The sequence below is a fragment of the Blastocystis sp. subtype 4 genome, assembly GCF_000743755.1.
Source record: "Blastocystis sp. subtype 4 strain WR1 chromosome Unknown seqid_0092, whole genome shotgun sequence".
Classification (NCBI taxonomy): domain Eukaryota; class Bigyra; order Opalinata; family Blastocystidae; genus Blastocystis; species Blastocystis sp. subtype 4.
The window spans coordinates 1-19,759 of NW_014569455.1; the positions used below are offsets into that span (position 1 = coordinate 1).

Consider the following 19,759-nt stretch of genomic DNA (forward strand, 5'->3'; position numbering starts at 1 on the left):
TTGTTTGTAGCCCTTCCAGTCCTTCCTCTTCCTATCACTCCGTTGTTTGGTGAATCATCTTCTTATGGAATATTGGATGATCCAATGAAAACTCAAGTGGCAGTTGATGAGTCAACTTCAAACAAGGAATTGGCTTCTCTTCGAGAGCCAGATTGTTTATGGGGATCAGTAAATCCCGAATCAGGTAGTTTGATTAGGATACATATGATCTCTAGCTCTCTTCAACTCCTCTCCTACTCATATTTTGCGAGTAGAATTGAGACTATTACATTATGAATAGCCCAAATTCGCTACGTGTACTTCCTCCAAACGACAAATGTCGATTGAACCACCTCTCGCTTTCAAGAACAAGAAGTCATTTTAGCAACTGTTTCATCAACAAACACCACCATAACTAGAACAAACACATGCTATTCCATCTCAATCAACTTATCCCGAAGTGCTGCCGCCTTATCAGAAGAATATCTGATTTCTGCAAGTTCTTTGTTCATCATCTTCTTAGTTTCCTCATAATTTGCCACCTTCTTAAACTACACTTAAATTCTCGTGATATATCTACTTCCTTCATATATTTCTGAATCAACTGATCTAGAATTGACAGACTGTAATTGTTATTAGGAGATCGAAGACATGTATCATAAATGAACACCAAACACTATTCTTAAATACTCTACACACTTCTTACACTTAGTAAATCAATATAATCAGTACTATCAGTACTTCGTAATAAAAGTGAATCAAGAATTGTCCAATAATAATAACTATTTTGAAAATGACAAAAATCAGGTACATTGCAGGATTAGAAACTGTTAACTTCAAAAATCGAATGAAATCTTTCAACGTAACAATTCCCAGATCAATCACTTCTTTTACCAGTAAATATGAAACCTAGTTGTGAAAATGAATTCAGATGTTCAACTTGATATCCGTAACAAGCATTACGAAAGATTTCTTCAATTACCATCACTGCTCTTCCAATCACTAATAAACTAAGAACAGCTCGTTGTCTATCCATCAAATCCATAACCAGTTCTCACTTGCGAAGATTCTCACAGATTTTGGTAACAGTTTTCTCACGCAGACAATAGCTTAAGACAATGCTCAGTTCCGTATTAAAGGGTCCTCGTCCTCCGTATCGTTCTGCCAACAATTTCTCCATACTAGTCACAGGATTCTTTGCATTTGTCACCATACTCTCCACCAACTCCGTTAACTCACTATCTACACATCACTCACTACATCAGATCTTGCCTTGATCACGTACAGGCTGTGTTGGATTGAATAAACCAACCTCGACCAACTTAACAATAGATTCAGGAATCTGATTCTCAACAACTGACTTACCACTGATTGTACACGATGCCATGATGAATTGAGAAATAAGAAGACGATAAGGAGAAGCTGACGAATACTGATCTACTCCTTCCCTTTGTATAATGAAATGACAAAAATAAGTACCATTTTGTCCATGGCCAGAAATAGTTGATATTTGAGATATACAGAGCGAACCATTGAATAAAAGCAACAGAAGCATTTACAGAGAGAGATTCTCCCTTAAAACACAGAGTGTCCACATACTTGAAAACAGCAGGAGAATAACGTTGCAAAAATAGTGGCGATTTTGGACTTCCTGCAGTATTGATTGAAGCAGCTGTAAGATCAAGAATGATATTCTGAGCTTGAAGTTGAACCTGATTGGGGAGATGATAATCGAGAACATAAGTAAATAGAACTTGATTGACAATTGTTACGAGATTATTTGCAAGTGTCTTGTTATCGATTTCATGCAATGCTGAAACCAATTGCGGGAGATGTTGCAGGAATCGCGAACCATACGACCAAGAAGGTATAAACGAACGAATGAGATTCTACGGAAAATGAAACTTACATAGGCTTATCATACTTCAACATATTCCAAAATAACGAGGTACTGAAATCGAGGCAATAATGTGAATGAAACTCCCACATTAGCATCAAGAATCTCACTAAAGAAGTTATAAGGGAACGATGTACAGTGATCCTGAAAAGTCATGAAAATCAAGAATCACTATACATGTGGCCAATCTATCATCACACGCATTTCTCCACTTTCTCGATAGATTTCGAGCAATTGGCTTCTAAGAGAATTCGTCTCTGGTTTTCCTTCCGAAACTACTTCGCCATCAATTTGTGTCCGTTGTTTCTGCACCTCGATAACAACGCGTAGCACTGCAGAATAGTTGAAATCGAGAGTTTGGAGCTTCTGAAGTTCCGAAGGGTTGGTGGAGGCTTCACGGAGAATGTGTGTGATCTCCTGAAGAGCATTATCAAGATGAAGGTTGAAGTCATTATTGACTGTAGGTGACTGTACTGAATAGAAAAGAAAAGGACTACGTGAAGATAACCCTGATTGGCCAATGTATTTTGATAACACTCTGAAGATTTGTATGTGGTCTGGAGATATGTATGAATTTGATCACAGGCAGCGATATACTCGGAAAGAGGTAACGGACTCTGATGAGAGGATTCAAATGGATGAATGTATAGAAGATTTGACAGGAGCATACGAATGAGAATAGGATTATTCGTCTCTTGGATCGTTGAAAGAAGAGATGTGATAGAGGCTGAAATGGATTCTTTCTTAACTGTTCCAAGAAGGGAGAGAAGGAGGAAGAAACGATACTACTCATTAAACAAGAGATGAAGGAAGACTCGAAGAATGGATCCCATAACATCTCCCTCTCGAATGCCTAATACCAATGAGTGTTGAAGTGTTGTCAGAATATCTGAGACAAAACCACTTCGTGTTCCATTTAGCATACTAATCAGTATACTGTATAAAGGTGTCTTGGTAGCTTGTTGAGAAACACTATATATCAAATAATTCAAGAGAGGTAACTATGAATCGAAGAAAGACAGTAAATCCATCAGATCACCTTCACCAGATGGAAGACTCTCTATGAATTAAATAAACACAAAAAACCAACCCAACACATCGATCAACTCTCGGAATATGAATACAACATCGGTAGCCTCTGCAGAATCTCCTAGTTCAACTAATCTCTTCTTGATTCCTGTCATCTATACATGGTTACAATACTCTCCATCAATGGCATTATAGATGAAATAAACCATTTCATTCAATAAATAATTTTCAACCATTTGTGATCCATCACCTACGTTTCAAGAGATATGAGAATCACTGAGAAAACAGACAATCAATACTTCCCACGGGAATTAAACAAACAGCCTTTCAAACATCTTAGTACAAATTCGTTGGTTTGAAATGGGAACTATCTGTAGTATTGTATGTGTGACCGTTACTGAGGAGCTGGTAGACTGTTGATCTGAGTGTCAAGTTTCGTTACCACACCTACATGGTCTCTTTATCGGTCATTCCCATCTTTCTGGTATTTTGGAGGATAATTTGCATGCTGACACCTTCTGAGGAGGACAGACCATACTGTTGAATAACATGAAGGACCTTTTGTTGTGTATCGTTGAGAGTAATATCTCCCCAGAAAGGATCGTCGCTAACTGGTTCGGGTTGTTTTACAGGTTGAGAGGGTTTCATTGGCTGGTTTACAGATGATACAGGTGCGATAACTCTGCGTTGTTGATGAGGAAGGTTAATGATCGGATCAGCTCTCGAATAGTACTGTAGAGTGTGGATTGTTTCTAGCCAGTGAAGTGTGACCTCATCGAATGAATGAATGACTTCAATATTCTGAACAGAAATGGCTATCGCCTCTCTGTATGGCTTTGCAGAACCGACAACTCTCACATACTCTCCTATTCGTCCAATACTAGCTGTTGGTGTCGATAAAAGGATCCATTGTCGAGCAGCGATGGAACCAGTACCATCATGAATAGTATATAGTTGACAGGTTCCCTTAGTTTCCATGGATATTATATGTCCAACGACACACACGACTGCGGTGATGCTTGTGTCAAAGAAGAGGAGTTGGTTGTCTTCAGTTTTCTTGGCATGGAGAATCTGCCCAATAGACACATTTAGAAGGCAGGGCCGTTTTGCAGGTGCCTAGTTGTAACTGTAGATACGTATATCAACTATAACCTCTTCCTCGATCCTTGGAGGATCGATCGATCCCACAGGAACATCTGTATAAAATGTTGGATTAGCAAAGCTGTAGTCTAGATAATACAATGCACAAATAATTACCCGAATATTGCATGATACTGTAAATGAATGACTTGGAGGGAAAGACCAAACTCATCTTCACTTTCATCACAAAACCACTTGTACTTCGAATATATCATTAGCGCCACTAATTCTATGTTCATATTAGTCTTCAAAGAGAATGGATCCTCTCTCTCTTTTACCAATAGCAACTGTATGGGTTGGTCAAACAGAATTCATTTAAAGGAGTCGATTCGTCAGTCTCTTCTCGAAGGAAACTCAGTATCTACATTGATAAGTACCCTTAAGGAGTGGAGGGATCCGAAGTTATGTAATTGTGTTATTTTGATGATGAGAAAGCAGATACCAATCCAGAACTACCGCTTGGAGAATATATTAATTCAACAATTTCTCTGGCATTTCAGATAGTTGGTCATGATATTCATAAGGATGCCTATGAAAGACAAGTGGATATCGGTACTACGGCTTTTCCACAGTTGATTCGCAACATTATTTCCTGTTGTCGTGAAGGAGTGGTTAATCCTATCGTGCCTTTGTTGGTCTTTAGTAATTGCTTTGAAACGACACCCATTAGTGACTGTGAACAGCTATGGAAAGTGTTTATCTCCTTCCGGAAAGACTTTTCATCTCCACTTTTCATTTCCAAGACGCAAGCTAATACAAACCTCAGCATTCTAGCAATTGTGAATTCTCTTTTAAAGCGGGCTTCTAGAATGCGTTACAGTTCATTTCGTGGTGATTTAATGATGTAAGAGTTATAGTCCACTGTAATGGCTAGGTTTTTGTCCAATGTGTTTCCATTTGAAGAGCGTAGTGGACTAAATGTGTCAAATCGATATAACATCCACACCCCTCCAAAAATGGAATCACAAGATACAATCAGGAAAGCAATTATGGAGTCTCAGTATTAGTATATGTGATAATAATCATGTAGAAAATCTGATAAACACATATCTGTTGGATTTTATACCAAATTCTGGAAATTGCATTCAATTCTTTGTAATCGTGATTACGTGGTAAAATCGATTGACAAATGGCCAGAAGTGAAGGATTTGATATCTTCGGTTCTAACAAGTCTCAGTGAAGTGAATGAGTTAGGTCGAAGTGAAGAGAAGGACAAAGTGGAACTAGGAGGTGAACAGCTGTATGTAACATTAGAGCCAGTGGAGAATGAGGGTAAGAATGATTCATACAGATACTGAATAGAAAAGTTTTCCACTCTTCCAATCTATTATCCAAACGCTTCTCATTTCCTTCTTCAACTTAATGATGTGATTTCACGACGAAGTTATCTTCTTCAAATATATTCGTATTTGACAAATATCTTGACTATTTCTGGCATTTCATCAACCATTCAAACTGAAGTGCATACGCTTCAGAATCAACTCTTAGACCAATTAACAAAGAGTCCTCGAGGTGATCAATTCGTTCAGTATGTGAAGAACCATCATTCACGAGAGCAAGTGTGGTTAGAATGGAAAGAGAAGAAAATGCCTCCAATGACTCAAACCCATGATCAGGAGACTCATCATTCTTATGTCTGCAATACATCGACTCGAAGTGAACAGGATATGAGATTACTGTGTTGTGATGTCTCTGGAGAGACACTTCATAGGATTGATCCGGATTTGAAGTATATGGAGTATGATCCAACTCCCTATGATTCACAACAGAAATGCTTAGGAGCCACTCCTCCTTTGGAGACATATGAACAATCCTTAATGCAAGCCCTTGATCCAGAGAATGGAGTGGAAGAAGAATTACGTCCTTATCATGATTCTGTAAGAATTGAAGGATAAGTTGATATGGTAGATGTACACGTGGAAATTGTTGCGATTAATATTATTCCAGAAAACAGGACAATTTTGTGAAATCCAAAAAGAGAAGCCATTATCAAATGTGATGGAGATATACTGTCAGATGAAGCATATTGGTAGGAGAGAGTGATTGAATGTGATGGGTAGGAGTACCTGAAGAAGCGAAAAGTGTGGAGTTGGGCTTGGGAGAAATGAGACAGCTTGTGAAAGAGAAGAAGAGAAAGGAGACTGTGAGAGAACAGGAGAAGGAGAGAGAGAAAGAGAGAGAAGAGATGAAAGAGAAGGAAGAAGAGAAGAAGGAAGAGACAAAGGAGAAGGAGAAGGGAGAGGTGGAGAAGGAGGAGAAGAGAGAAGAAGTGAAGAAGGAAGAGACGGAAAAGGAGAGAAAGGAGGAGAAGAACGAGAAGGAGAAGGCAGAGGCAGAGAAGGAGAAGGAGAAGAAGGAGGTGAAGAAGGAGGAAGTGAAAGATGAATCGAAGAAAGATGCCAAGGAGACTAAGATGGAAGAAGTTAAACCAGAATCTAAAGCATCTTCAACGGTTCTGTCTGCACTCCAAGAAGAGACTGAAGAAGGAGCAGTTGAGGATCCTACTCTTCAGCAACGAAAAGAGCGAGCACTGCGTCGAATGGAAGAAGCTGCCAAACGTGAGGCAGAAGAACATGATACACAGAAACGTTCTCACGAGATAACTGAATCAAACCGTGAAAATGATGTGAAGAAGAGAAAGACGAATGACAATGCAACGCCTCGTCGAGAGTCGAGGAATCGCAGAAGTAACAGTCGAAATGATCGTGGAGAAGAACCCAGTAGGAGTACTCATGGTGAACGAGATCGAAGTAACAGAGGTTATAATGAACGTAGTCGAAGTCACAGTGAGAGAGAACATGGTGAACGGAGTCATAGTGAACGTAGACATGACAGAGATAGAAGTGAGAAGAGTCGGAGTGAACACAGAGAACATGCGCGTGATGAGAGAGCTCCAAGCGAGAGAGGACAGAATGAGAGGGAACGTAATGAGAGAGCTCCAAGCGAGAGAGGACAGAATAGCCGAAGTCAGAGTGAGAGGGAACGTAATGAGAGAGGACAAAGTGAGAGGGGACAGAGTGAACGAGGACAAAGTGAGAAGGAACGTAATGAGAGAGGACAAAGTGAGATAGCTCCAAGTGAAAAAAGACAGAATAATCGAATTCAGAGTGAGAGGGGACAGAGTGAACGAGGTCAAAGTCAGAGAGAGCATAATGAGAAAGGTCAGGGTGAGAGGGGTCAAAGTGAGAAAGGACAGAATGATCGAAGTCGCTCTGAGAATATTCAGTCTGAATCGAATTCATCTCGTAAACAGCTGGAGAGGAATCATACAGATCGTTCTCCAACTGATCACGCGAGTTCTAGCTCTGTTGAACCCACGAAACCCAGTGACTCAAACAAACCTACTGAACCCACTAAGCCCATCGAACTCAATAAACCTGCTAATTCAAGCAGACCAAATGAACCACCCAAGTCCTCTGTTCCCACAGATCATGCTCAAAGTACTCACTCTGATCAACCAGGTCGAAAATCAGAGACCATACCCCCCAAGCCTGTTGAGCCTGAACGTTCTTCAGCAAAGCGAGAAGAACCTTCAGCTCAACGAAGTGGAGTGAAGCGAGTGAAACAAGAAGCAGACTCTAAACTGCGACCTGAAGCTACTCCTTTCACCCCTGAAGAGAAGAAGGAAGGAAATGATCAGCCTAATGGGAATCGGAACAATCGATTGACTGAAGTTCGAATTCAGATGCCTGGAAATCGTCAACGTTTCACCAGGAACATATCACAAGGAAAGTACTCAAATCGTGGATCCCAGCCGAATCGTCGTAATGGTTCTCGTCGTTATCGTCTTTGTTCCAAACAAACAGATCTTATTCAAAATCCTCCCACTCAATCTCATCATACTCCTCATCAAACATCCCAGGACTCACAGAATACTTTGGAAGTACTTCAACAGGTTTCAATACATCTAGTGAACACACCATATCTACACTAATAGATAGAATGGCCCCAGCATTATCCAATTCACCCGCATAATTTGGTGCCGAAAAAATGGTCAGCATCCCCATATCTGCAAAGAATTCATATCCGTCATCAACCACTTGATGAGCCCGACAAATCAAATCTAAGTCGAACTTCTCCAAGAAGTCTTTCACTACAGCTTCTGAAAACGTATACGAAATACCTCGCTCGTTTGGCTCCCAAGGTTGTTCCTGATCACGTTTTGGATCTGACCATAACAAATCACAGACCAATCCTTCATCAGGAACTTCACACGGTCGTTCTACTTCAGCAATATCCTCCAGAGATGTGATATGAGGAGATAAGCCACCATGCATACAGAGAACTCTCGTCCCAACCACAGCACAAATCGGAAGACATTTAAAACATTCAGAGAAACGATAATACAGAAAGAGACTGTAACGGCGTGTACATTCATCACAGAAGCCATAAAGCTGATTCATGGCATCTGTTTCGTGATTTCCGCGGAGAAGAAAGATGCGATCTGGATACTTCACTTTGTAGGCAAAGAGAAGACAGAGAATTTCGATACTATTTGAACCCCGATCCACATAATCCCTAATATTAATGTCAAAATATACTAGAACCCCATAAAGAGATAACTTGCTTCTGATGGATATCCGCTGTGTTCAAATATCCGCAATAGATCATAAAACTGCCCATGGACATCACCTAGACCTCAATTTCAATTATCGTTTGTACCACAAATCTTGATTGGTACAGGTAATTCCAGTAACATTGGCTGGCTCATAAATATACGTGTTGCTTCATCAATTAATAATGAAATTTGTTCTTCTGGTAAGTCTATTTCAGTATTTGGTTCCAAATACCGGGCTTCTAGCAATTTATCAATTATTAGGTCCACATCTAGTTGATTGCTTTGTAATAGTGTCATCGTTGGATAGATCAATCTACATACTTATAAGAATTGCACAACTCGTACTTATATTATAAAAGAACACAGAAAGAGAACGTTTAGGACGTTCTACACTAAATAGCGTAAATAAAAATGAATATAGAAGAAAAATGTGAATGACAGAAAAACGAAGCACTTCATTCATCGACAAAGCTAAGAATACTCCGATTTTCTAAATTCCGCAAACTATCTATATTTCGATGCCTCTTTCTCGGCTAATTAGGTCAAAGAACACTATCACGAAATCCACATCAATTTGGAGATTTGATATGAATACACAGAAAACTTTCCTTCCAGAGGGGGTTAAGTGCTCCTTCTTGTACAATCGTACTTTGGGTACTGGAGAGATGGAATTTTTAATGCATAGATATTACAGATGAGCAAGCTCATGATGCAGATCATGCTGAGAAGATCCTGTTCTACATACCAAATGATACTCTTGTCGAGGAACAAGTTCGTGACGTGAATTTAGCAGATGCACTAATCGAATTTTCATCTTCTTTTGATACAGGGTCGGTACTTCGAACTGTAACGAGTGATAAGTACACGTATTGTGTTATTTTTATTGGATTCCGGTTAGACATCACTTTTGCAAATGGGAGGATGATACCTGGTTCTGTATGGTGTTGGATCGGACTGCATACATAGATGTACTTTTTTCTATTGTATCTAATGTAGTCAAAACATGTTTCACATTCTTCTTCATTTTCCACGAATATTGTATTAGATGTAATGGAAGGTTTGTATAAAGTGTATCGGATGTTTTACAATGCAATTGAGCCATCCATATACAGTAGTTTGCTATGTTGATTGATGATTCTTAGAGAAGAATGAAGAGGGCGAGATAATTGCTAAGGAACTGATCCGACAACGTGTAAAACTGCACAAAGCAAAGTATATTGAGGAGTGTGTGAAGAATGGAGAGATGCAAGAAAGTGAGGAGAACAAACAGTATATTGATGGCATCTCCACCTACGAAGAACGTATCAAGCAACTAGAAAGCATGTCTGAATTACCCATAATTCGTCAACAATTATTCAAGGTGTTGCGAAAGTACTTATTGTATTACTGTTGGACTCAACTTCACTTTCTTTACGTATTTATACATAGATAGGATAATGGATAGTCGATGGATGGATTTTTGGAGTTTCCTGTTGATCAATCTCTCTCAATTGATATTCACACGATGATGTCCCAATTATCAATTCAACTTCCTTTCATTCAGTACTCTTGTCTAATGTTTGATAATTACTTTGTTGTTGATCTTGTTTGTCTTTATTGTAGATTTGGAGTGATATGAGTGTTGAGAATCAGATTCTTATCAACCGTTTTTGTACGAGTAATCGAGGTATTGATTGATGTATTCTTTCATGTAGATTTGTCTCCAATTGAAAACGACCGATTTAGGTTGATCATGAACACAGTTCCGGATTATCATTGAATTGATGTATAGGAAGGAGAAATAGAAACAGTAGTAAATCTAAATGTTCCAAATGAAGAAAATCAAATCACTTTAACTCCATTCAAATTGATTCGCGTGCGAGTGAGTGTAAGTGAAACGTATTATTCATAGACTGGATACTGTGTATTTTTGTTCCTTCTTTCCAATGACTTTGATACCAGTTCTGACATCTTCTTGAATGATATTGTTCGTTTGGTCGGTAATAAGATTCAGGCAATTAACCTAGAATTGATCAAGAAGCGACGAACGCTGTAGGAATGGGTGTGGATAGTTCATTCCAGAATTCATCTGAATGACAGTAGTTTCATGTTTTTCAATCATGATGAACTTACGCATGGTTTGCAGACAAATGCAAGTAATCAATGGATAGAAGGAGTTGATGTTGATTCTTGTTATGACTACTAGAGACCAGCTATTTCTCTAGTTTCTCCCAGCTTTATGATGCGTAATATTCCAACATTCCTGGTCTTCCCTTTGAACAATGTGTACATGAAGTTGAAGACGACTTCTAGCTTCATTGAAGTAACAGAAAAGATCTGTGATACTTATTGGCTGTATGGTTGCAAGCAGAAGGAACATATTCTCTTGATGATGATTAAAACCCCTCAAATAATGACAGTTGAAGAAATTTTGAGTATTATAGCTTGTCTCTATGTTGATTTCTAGGTGCTGTGCATCGTATGGTTGACGAGAAGTTCGGAACGGCATTTACTCTAATTTGAACATATGATTTTTGTTGTGTTTGTTAAAGCATTGTGATGTTTTTCATTTCTTATTCAGTTTTGAAACTGTTTTCTTCTATCTAGAGTCCTAAGATATGGAGATCAAACGAAAATCACCACGGAGTATCTCTCTTGATCGTTTGAAGTGGTTTGAAGTGATGGATAGTCAGACATAGAGAATTGTATGAAGAACTACAGAAGAGGATGGGAAAGAAGGGGAAGCGGCAAGATAAAGCTATTACTTTAATTCTGAAAGAATTCGCTGAGGTTCTTATTAACGGAGAGAGTATCAGCAGTCAATTCTTCGAGTAATATTTATGGACCCATTTGAATCATTTCTAGTTTCTTTTTAGAGGAAAAGATATTGGGAGATATCATTTCGATAATCTATCAAGAAAGATCTAATGAAACCAAAGTACAAGTGATACAGACCATCAGCATCCTTGTTCAGAATATCCATGATGAAAAGTCGTTATGTCCTTATAATTCGTTCCTATAATAAGTAGTCTTCCTTCTCTCTAATAACCATATAAATAATATCATTACAGCACCTTTGGATTTTCAAGATGAGGATATTGTCTCTCAATACATTTCATTCATGAAGGTATTATCTCTTTCCGTCAATGAAAACACAATCCATTTCTTTACTAACAATGTCATTTCATTATTCTTTCCTTAGGTTTAGACAGATCCTTCCAATCCTTTTCCCTTGTTCTCGCTCTGTTCACGTTTCTTTGATCATCCAGAAGGGATGGTTCGAATTGCTGTTCGAACAATCACCTTCAATTGTCTCAAAGGTTTGATTCATTTTTCTTCTCTATCTCTAGTCCAGACACCTGATGTAGAGGCCTTCATGAATCTTCCTGCCTCACAGAAGTATTTCCGTCAATTGGTTTACTATGTGATTTCGTTGATTGTAACGTTGAATCGTCTAATTGAAGAATCGTAAAGTATTTCTATTCTTGATGATTCTAGTGATTTCCACAAAGCAGCTCAATTGGTTCAGACTGTCTCGGATGAATTGTTTATTCTTCATGATTTGATGCATTGTAAGGTACCCTGTGTCGAAGAATGCATCTCTACTACTATTATTCGATCCCTTCTTCAACATGTCTGTTTCCCCGCGATTCAAAATTGTTTAAGTGAAACACCTTCCTCTGCTACGAAAGTAACTCTTCCCTTCCTTTCTCATCAGCAGTATGACTTATCTTTCAAAACAGCTCTTCTTGTGATTCCTCTGATTCTCGAGGCGATTCCTTCGATATCCTTTCTTATCATTCTCTTTCTGTCTCCTTCACTCCACGGACCTGTTAGTGAAGTGGTCGAGTCATTCTTCTTCCAGGACCTGGAAATTATGTTTCCATCTCATTCTCTCGAAACTCCATCCTGTCAATCACTGTCCACTCTCCAGAACGCAGATACGGTTGTAGTCTCTGGTTCACACACAGTGATTCCATTGATTCCAATCTCAGTAGTTTTTTCTTCAAATTCTCCTAATACTCAGACGAAAGAGTTCTCACCACGACCATCCTGGAAAGTTGTGTCCAGTACATTGCATCGAGCGAGTAGTACCCGTGAGATCATGGAGAAAGAGGAATCATCTGTATCAGTTGATGATATGATTACAACTCCTACTCCGTGTGATGATGCTCATTACTCGGATTGTCTGTTTTTGTCTCTGTTCTTTCATTTTGATGATGTGATTTCTGTGAATATGTTGTGATCATAGATACCAGCCAAACTTCAGGTTCTATTGTGTTTGCATGCCATGTTGAGAACACGGAGACACCATAATAACGAAGTCAAATGGAAACCAGATGATTCTCTTCAAACCTTTTTAAATTCCTCTTCCACTTCAATATTGGTTGAAATTGGTCGAATTCTGTATTCATCAGCTTGTAGTGTTCTAGGAGTTAAAATTTGTACACATATTCTTCCTTTTCTTTCATTTCAATCCAATTCTTCCGTTTCATCCCTTCTTTTGGACAAGTAAGATAATCATCTTTACTGTTACTTAGTATCACTTCTCGAATCGATACACTCAAAAGACTAATTTCACAACAGAGTCCTTCTCTTCTTCTCTACCAGATTATTGGTACTTCCTTTTTTTTGACATTGCGTCGATATGAACCGTATCTTGCGTCTCAGAGTGGAGTGGGACGAAGGATTTCCCCACTTGAATTGAATGAACATCAAATCACCACAAACGTTTATATGACGCGTCCAGGAAAGGCCAATATCAATTCGCTGCGAGATGAGGATGTGGAAGGAACTGGTATTTATGAAATATCGAAGAATATTTGTATGACAGAATTCCCTCAGATCTTTGGAAAGATGATTCGAAGTCAATTAACCGTATTCTTATTGGTTGAGTGTTATTCTAGTCACTTCTGGTCATTTTGAATCGGTTGCGTTCGCTTGAAGAGAATGCATTTTGTCATAGTTTCATCCAGCAATTGATTACGTTGATTCCACGCTCAGTGGTGAAATGTGGCGAACAGGTTCAGTTGAATCCTTCTATGGATTACATTTCTTGCAATGTGGTAATCCTTCCAACAACAAAGATTCCTTCTGATTCTACGATGTTGCAGCAAATGAAAGAAAAACTTGGAAATCGCTCTTATAACCTTCCTGCTTATTTGTTCATTGGATCAACACAATTTGGTGTTGTGGAGATGGTACGTGGAGTGATGTCTGTGGGAACGGTTCGTGTGCTAAGTAAATTCTGCGATTTGGTAGATGTAACGATTGAAGGGACAAATAAACGGTGTATCGTTGTGATTGTAATTCTAGTTGATGTCTATTAGCATAGATGCAGTGTTCTAGTGAATACGATCTTTGTTCTGCGAAGAGTGTTTCTTCTGAGAAAGAAGCCTCTTTGATAGACAAGACATATCGGTATCAATGTCGATTGTATTTACGGTTTTTATCTTCGCAAAGTGCCCATAAAGCCTATTCAAAGTTGATAGCAAAACGAAACTTGTATTTCGAGGAATCTGCCCATAAAGTAGAATTGGTTAGTTAATCTGACTGTTAGATAGTGGACGTATTATCAGTATCTGTGTAAAGAATGCCATTTGAATGTGTCTGTTATGAAACATGTTGTTAAATAGGGAGAGGAAAAGAACTTAATGGAGCGGCTTTGGCTCAGTTGGAAGAGCGTGGGTCTCATAATCCCAAGGTCGTGAGTTCGATCCTCACAAGCCGCATTCTTTTTCTCTGTTTATCATATTCATTGATCAGTGCTCAATAACTTGAAAGTAATACTTGCCAATTGTGTTTCCATAATTGATTCTCTGATTACAAATGATTGTCCAATTATATATCCATGGAGCTTTACGACAACTGGATATAAGCAACTGTGAAACAGGGAAGGATATTAAGGTGGCAATCTCGAAAACTGTAATTAACGAGAATTGGGTAGTGTAATTATTAGTTTTTGATTCCTGTTGCTGATCAGAAACTTTCTTTCAGCGAACAAGAAATTAAGGATGATGATCTAGTATCTGGTGTAATTCGTGTGTAATGAATAGATCTCTGAAAAGAACATTACCAATAATGACATATTGTTACTCGAATCCATCTCTGAAAGTGTGGTTGTCAAAAGAGTGTTATGAGGTAGATCAAGCGACACCTTACTATCGAATGCTTCTTCAAACTCCTGTTAGTCAGATTCCTGACTTATATCGAGACAATCCTCCTTTCAAACAATTTGTCAAGATTCTTACCTTCTGTAATTGTAGATTGACTCAAAGTTGCCTCCACTGCAGGATTTATTGCGAGAGAATGATACAGAGGGGTTACTAAGGTTGGTCCTTTTTGTTTTGTATGATTTGTTAGATTTCTATGCTATTCTGTAGTTACTTCGTATATCAAGCGTTGGAATCAAACACAGGTAGCGGTTTAGGTGTTGTTAACAGTTCAGGAAAAGAAGGTCCTTGAGCGTGGATCTGCGGATGAAATGGATCCAGAATATCAGAAGAAGGTATATGAAGTAAGAATGGAGATCGATTGTGAAAGTAGGCAATTCGGAATGAAAATCTGAATCTAACACGTGTTCAAGTTTTAGACGCGAGACCTATACACCTCTATCTCGTTACATACATTAATGATGTATGAGTATTGTCGTTTCTTCATGATAGGTTCAAGTTAACTTTGTTGTGGATACAGGAGCTCAGAGTACCATTCTCTCATCCGATGTTGCCGAAGCCACAAAGGTGGCCCGAGTAGTTGATGAGAGTGAATCAGTACAACTAAACTCATAATTCCATTGTAGATTGATATTTATGGTGTTGGAAGTGGTCGTACCATGGGAATGGTCAACGCCCATGATATCTGCATCGAGGGTGAATATTTTGCTGTAAAGAGTCAAGTGGTTCCAAAGAAGAATATTGCAAATAGTTGTCTTCTTGGATTGGACTTCTTGAAGCAGTATAAGGCTGTGATCGACATTGAGTCAGATACACTTACTGTTGAAATCAATAATAAAAAGATCAAAGCGAAATTGATTGAATCTGCTGTTGAAATAGTGAAATAGGGTAATTATGTAGTGGATTGACCCACTTGCTAAATACAACGAAGATGGGACATTTGAGAAGGAAGAACAACCAATGGATGTAGAGGAAGAGTCTGGAGAGGAGATCCCATTGGATCCTTCGGAACAACAGATTCTGGACACAGCAAATCAATTACAAGCAATGGGATATTCTGCTGAAGATGTTTAATTGATGAATGAATGTGAAGTGTAGAGTATGAATGCTTCGGCTCAGGCAAATGGAAACATTGAGCTGGCCATTACGTTATTAGAAGGAAACTGGATTTGTTTGTTTAGATTACTTTTGGATTCGTAGGTCTAAGGATAGGGCGAGGCGTGAATGATCCTTTACTAACACTTAATAGATTAAGGAATCGAAATAATGAGTACAAGTCGAGAGCGTTATCGAGATCGAGATGAGGTTTGTTTTCTGTCTCGATGGTAATTCCGTAGGGTAGCAAGAACGATGGATTTAAATACGTTCCTCCTCATGGAAGAAAGAATCCTAAGCAACGTGATGGGTTTCGAGCCCCATCAAGTCCTTTTATTCGTGATGACTATCCAAAGCGAGCAAGTGGAAATGGGTCCTCCTCTTGATTTGTAGCAATTCGTTATTCCTTTGAAGATTTGTTAAGTTTTTACCATCCTCCTACTCTTCCAGATCATTTGAGTGGAAAGACCGATGTAGAGAGTTGTTTGGTTTGTTGAAGATAAGATTAACTCTGAGCCAATTATACCGTGGTGTTTGAGTCCGATTACCCAAGAGGAAGTAATTATTTGGAGAGGTTTCCATTTTTAGTTGGATGCGGCTTGGGATCGTTGCTACATCTTTAAAGGCAAGAGTTCAAACAAAAAGCCTCATTTGAAGCCTGTAGATATTACAGCAGAGGCTGTAGATGTGATTCAGACGCTTATTGCTACGGTACAACAGGAACCATTGGGAAGGGAAATTTCTAAGGAGAGAGAGGAACAGGAGGAGAGGACAGGGAAGTTGAAGGAGGAAAAGACAGAAGAGAAGGAGAAGACAGAGGAATTGAAAGAGGAGAAGGAAGAAATGAATGAGGAGAAGGTAATGAATGAAGCAAAGGGACCAATGGAAGAGCCGGAAGCTGAGGTAGTGAAGGAGGAGCGACAAGAGATGGAGACGACCCAGAGGAAACCTTCAGATGGTGAGACTAGGCAGGAACCCAAACCAGTAGCGTCTCCAATTGAACTGGGTATGTACCATGTCACTCACAGTTTGGAACCAAGTGTTGTAATTCAGCAGACGGCCTCTCGCGAGTCGATTCCTCTCTCTCTGGAGGATGTCGATCACCTTTTGAATGGGGTTGGTGAAGAAGAGCCAGAAGAGGAAGGTGTGTGGCGATATATTGACGCTCAGGGTTTCGAGCGTGGTCCTTTCGACTCCAGCACAATGAGAGCATGGTGGGATAATGGATTTCTCACGCAGTCACTGGTAGTGAAGTACAAAGAGGGTTCCTGGAGACCCATTCAAACATGTTACACTTCTCTTGAGAACGTTTTTCTGGAGCCTCCGATGGAAGAAATGTCTGCCAAATTAGCTTGGAAGGAACCAATGCGTCATTCAGCAACAGAACGTCGTGTAAGCGATGCGAGAAGAGTATGATGTGTAGTTACCGAAGACACTGAAGTCTGTGATGAGGAAACGGGAGAAGGAAATCCCAGAACCTCAGACCCAGACAGTAACTCCGGTCGAGATCCCTCCGATTCAAGCAGTAGATGCTGTGAGTCTTTCTACGGTTCTCTCGTTACAACAACAAACAGCTGAAGAAGAGTTGGAAAAGGAAACACACAAGGATGAAACTCCTTATCATCCTCCAGCATCCAATCAGATTCCAGCTTTGACATTAGAGCGAGATGCACGTAAGATCACCATCCCTTCTTTAGAGGCTGCTCCTGTTCCAGCTCCTTCCGCTCCTGTCTCTCAGCCACCCAAACCAGTGATCTCTCCATGGACACGACAACGACTTGATCAAGTCGCTTTTTCTCCCGTCGATCTCGCGAGTAAGATGGGTTGGACTATTAACGAACATCCTAAGACGCCATGGGAGACACAGCAGAAGGCTTCGTCAAGCTATTCAGATCGGGTTGGTACGATGTTATCAACAAGCGAAGCGAAGAAGGATATAGTTTGGAATATCCCTTCAACTCCTGCAGCAGTGCCATTGGAACAAATCCTTCGTGAGCAACAGGAGGAGAAGAAGGCGGTTGCAGTAGCAAAACAACCATCACCTGCTCCTACACCAGTTTCTGCTCCTGGGAAGAAAGGTAAAGGAACCCAGTGGACACGGGTGGATTTGGCTAAACAGACCTCTTCTACTCGTCCTGCAGCACGATCTGTTCCTTCGGGAAAGAGTTTCCAGGAAATTATGGAAGAGCAAAAGCAGGTAAGGATGGAAAGATATTGTGAATTGTAGCAAAAACAGAAGAAGGAACAGGAGAAGATGAAGCCGAAGTCCGGAACATGGAGTACTTTGTTTGCCTCCAACGCATTGCCTGTACTCGGAGGGAAACACGAGAAACCAACTGGAAAGAATGTGACTCCTGCAAGTGAAGGCCAATTGTTCTGGGAAGTTGCAGAGAGCAAAACAAAGAAAGAGACGAAGGAAGTTCCGAAGGCTGTTTCTATTGATAGTAGGTTATTAGGAAAGGATAAGAAATAGAATATTCCAAAGAGGAGTTTGATAATTGGTGTCGACAACAGATGTTGAGTCTTTCTGGAAGTGATGATATTTCGCTTCTTGAATTCTGCTTTGGTTTAGATGATGACCAGACTCTTTCGTATTTCCAGGATTATCTTGGTTCTTCGAAAGCTGTTCTGCAGTTTGGCAAGGAATTCCTTCGAAGAAAGCAATCTCTTAGTTCTTCGAAATGATAAATCTGTTTGTTGAACAACGAACCACGGTTTTTTAAACTTTTCCCTCCTTGGTAATCTTTTAATCGATTCGTATTACCTTTTCCTGCTACGTAATCGGATCGTACAAAAGATGGATAGCCTCCGAACAGACGAGTCTATGCCCTCATCTCCAAATCATGAGAACAAGAGTCCAAATGATAACAACAAGGTGCTATCAATAGTTCCAATTCATATGTAGAATGTTACGCGAAATATCCAAGGAATTGATGTGATGCATGTGTTGATAGAAATGAAGCGAAATGAACATAAAAACTTCGTTTATTGTCCCACTCGATCCTATGTTAAATACTATGAAGATATCTTCGCCGAACTGACTGCGTTAGAGGATGATTTGCATGTTTCTAAGCAGACAAAACAAATGGCTCTCTCGTTTGTAGTAAGGTTTCTACATAATATTTAGATACTTTTGCCGATTTCTTGAGTCTAGTCTTGTTGATCGCTTCCTGTATCCATCCTATGCCTTCATTTGTTTCATTATTGCAATGAAAATGGAAGAACCAAAAGATCTTCTTCCATGTACTCTTGATCTGGCTGCCAACTATCCTCAGTTTTTGTCTTCTCCGGAAGATCTCTATGATCTTGAAAGAGATGTCTTAGATGGGTACATCTTTGGTTGTTGTTTTTATATAGTCTGTCCTGGAAGTTGCGATGCATTACACCTATGCATTATCTCTCTATCTTTTTCATGGATCCAATAGTGTCTCGCTTAGTTCCAAGTACCATATTAAAATCTCAAATTCATGACAAACGTTGTGTCGATTATCTTCGTCTTTTTGCATTCTTCTTTTCTGATGTCGCCTTAGGTCATTACAAATATCGACAATATGGTCCTTCGCTTTTGGCTGTTGCTTGTTTTGTGTGTGCCAAACATGCCTTGCAAATCAAGTACTGTTTTTGCCATTTGTTGATTTTAGACCCTATTGGGATGATTCGTATCAGGACGTGATGCAGACGACAAGTGAGGATGCATGGACAGTTCATGATGAGTTGTGGCAGGATTACTCTCGACTTTATCCGGAATGTTCGACACAGATCGAGGCTATGACACCTACGAATCCGTGGGATGTCTGAGATGTACTCTAACACTTTATTGTTTTTGTTTGTTCCCGAAAACGACCAGAATTTGGTTTTAGCATTATCTCGTGAACAGCAACGAAAACAAGAATGGTAATTATCTATTTG

General features: G+C 39.5%; 9 protein-coding genes across 9 annotated transcripts; 6 read left to right on the top strand and 3 right to left on the bottom strand.

Moving 5' to 3' along the window:
• Positions 1-410: 410 nt before the first annotated feature.
• On the bottom strand, positions 411-2,032 carry JH06_1650 (hypothetical protein; the record flags this gene model as incomplete). Its single annotated transcript, XM_014672420.1, has 8 exons — positions 411-530; positions 560-655; positions 763-888; positions 920-1,007; positions 1,038-1,221; positions 1,261-1,427; positions 1,459-1,868; positions 1,904-2,032. The coding sequence occupies 8 exons, from the start codon at positions 2,030-2,032 to the stop codon at positions 411-413; spliced, it is 1,320 nt and encodes a 439-aa protein (XP_014527906.1).
• A 1,320-nt stretch (positions 2,033-3,352) lies between these two features.
• JH06_1651 (hypothetical protein) lies at positions 3,353-3,883 on the bottom strand (the record flags this gene model as incomplete). The annotated part of the gene is made up of 1 exon (XM_014672421.1): positions 3,353-3,883. One exon carries the CDS (start codon positions 3,881-3,883, stop codon positions 3,353-3,355), a length of 531 nt encoding a protein of 176 aa, XP_014527907.1.
• A 393-nt stretch (positions 3,884-4,276) lies between these two features.
• Positions 4,277-7,813, top strand: JH06_1652 (hypothetical protein; the record flags this gene model as incomplete). Its single annotated transcript, XM_014672422.1, has 8 exons — positions 4,277-4,451; positions 4,481-4,889; positions 4,920-5,045; positions 5,076-5,317; positions 5,348-5,922; positions 5,954-6,074; positions 6,106-7,749; positions 7,779-7,813. 8 exons carry the CDS (start codon positions 4,277-4,279, stop codon positions 7,811-7,813), a joined length of 3,327 nt encoding a protein of 1,108 aa, XP_014527908.1.
• A 41-nt stretch (positions 7,814-7,854) lies between these two features.
• JH06_1653 (serine threonine-protein phosphatase) lies at positions 7,855-8,900 on the bottom strand (the record flags this gene model as incomplete). The annotated part of the gene is made up of 3 exons (XM_014672423.1): positions 7,855-8,563; positions 8,593-8,677; positions 8,708-8,900. 3 exons carry the CDS (start codon positions 8,898-8,900, stop codon positions 7,855-7,857), a joined length of 987 nt encoding a protein of 328 aa, XP_014527909.1.
• Positions 8,901-9,190: 290 nt separating this feature from the next.
• Positions 9,191-11,105, top strand: JH06_1654 (hypothetical protein; the record flags this gene model as incomplete). The annotated part of the gene is given in 13 exon segments (XM_014672424.1): positions 9,191-9,257; positions 9,289-9,476; positions 9,524-9,571; positions 9,600-9,714; positions 9,746-10,017; positions 10,048-10,188; positions 10,206-10,269; positions 10,298-10,344; positions 10,375-10,470; positions 10,495-10,634; positions 10,665-10,764; positions 10,789-11,017; positions 11,050-11,105. The coding sequence occupies 13 exon segments, from the start codon at positions 9,191-9,193 to the stop codon at positions 11,103-11,105; spliced, it is 1,563 nt and encodes a 520-aa protein (XP_014527910.1).
• A 751-nt stretch (positions 11,106-11,856) lies between these two features.
• Positions 11,857-13,912, top strand: JH06_1655 (hypothetical protein; the record flags this gene model as incomplete). Its single annotated transcript, XM_014672425.1, has 6 exons — positions 11,857-11,902; positions 11,933-12,050; positions 12,081-12,804; positions 12,835-13,094; positions 13,124-13,460; positions 13,490-13,912. 6 exons carry the CDS (start codon positions 11,857-11,859, stop codon positions 13,910-13,912), a joined length of 1,908 nt encoding a protein of 635 aa, XP_014527911.1.
• A 499-nt stretch (positions 13,913-14,411) lies between these two features.
• Positions 14,412-15,955, top strand: JH06_1656 (DNA damage-inducible protein 1-like protein; the record flags this gene model as incomplete). The annotated part of the gene is given in 12 exon segments (XM_014672426.1): positions 14,412-14,525; positions 14,542-14,607; positions 14,639-14,696; positions 14,728-14,819; positions 14,849-14,913; positions 14,946-15,000; positions 15,013-15,090; positions 15,129-15,218; positions 15,248-15,331; positions 15,382-15,633; positions 15,656-15,823; positions 15,854-15,955. The coding sequence occupies 12 exon segments, from the start codon at positions 14,412-14,414 to the stop codon at positions 15,953-15,955; spliced, it is 1,224 nt and encodes a 407-aa protein (XP_014527912.1).
• A 66-nt stretch (positions 15,956-16,021) lies between these two features.
• On the top strand, positions 16,022-18,535 carry JH06_1657 (hypothetical protein; the record flags this gene model as incomplete). The annotated part of the gene is given in 8 exon segments (XM_014672427.1): positions 16,022-16,060; positions 16,093-16,213; positions 16,244-16,323; positions 16,355-16,408; positions 16,439-17,260; positions 17,274-18,047; positions 18,078-18,294; positions 18,324-18,535. The coding sequence occupies 8 exon segments, from the start codon at positions 16,022-16,024 to the stop codon at positions 18,533-18,535; spliced, it is 2,319 nt and encodes a 772-aa protein (XP_014527913.1).
• A 112-nt stretch (positions 18,536-18,647) lies between these two features.
• On the top strand, positions 18,648-19,648 carry JH06_1658 (hypothetical protein; the record flags this gene model as incomplete). The annotated part of the gene is made up of 5 exons (XM_014672428.1): positions 18,648-18,725; positions 18,756-18,958; positions 19,005-19,178; positions 19,208-19,462; positions 19,492-19,648. The coding sequence occupies 5 exons, from the start codon at positions 18,648-18,650 to the stop codon at positions 19,646-19,648; spliced, it is 867 nt and encodes a 288-aa protein (XP_014527914.1).
• Positions 19,649-19,759: the final 111 nt, after the last annotated feature.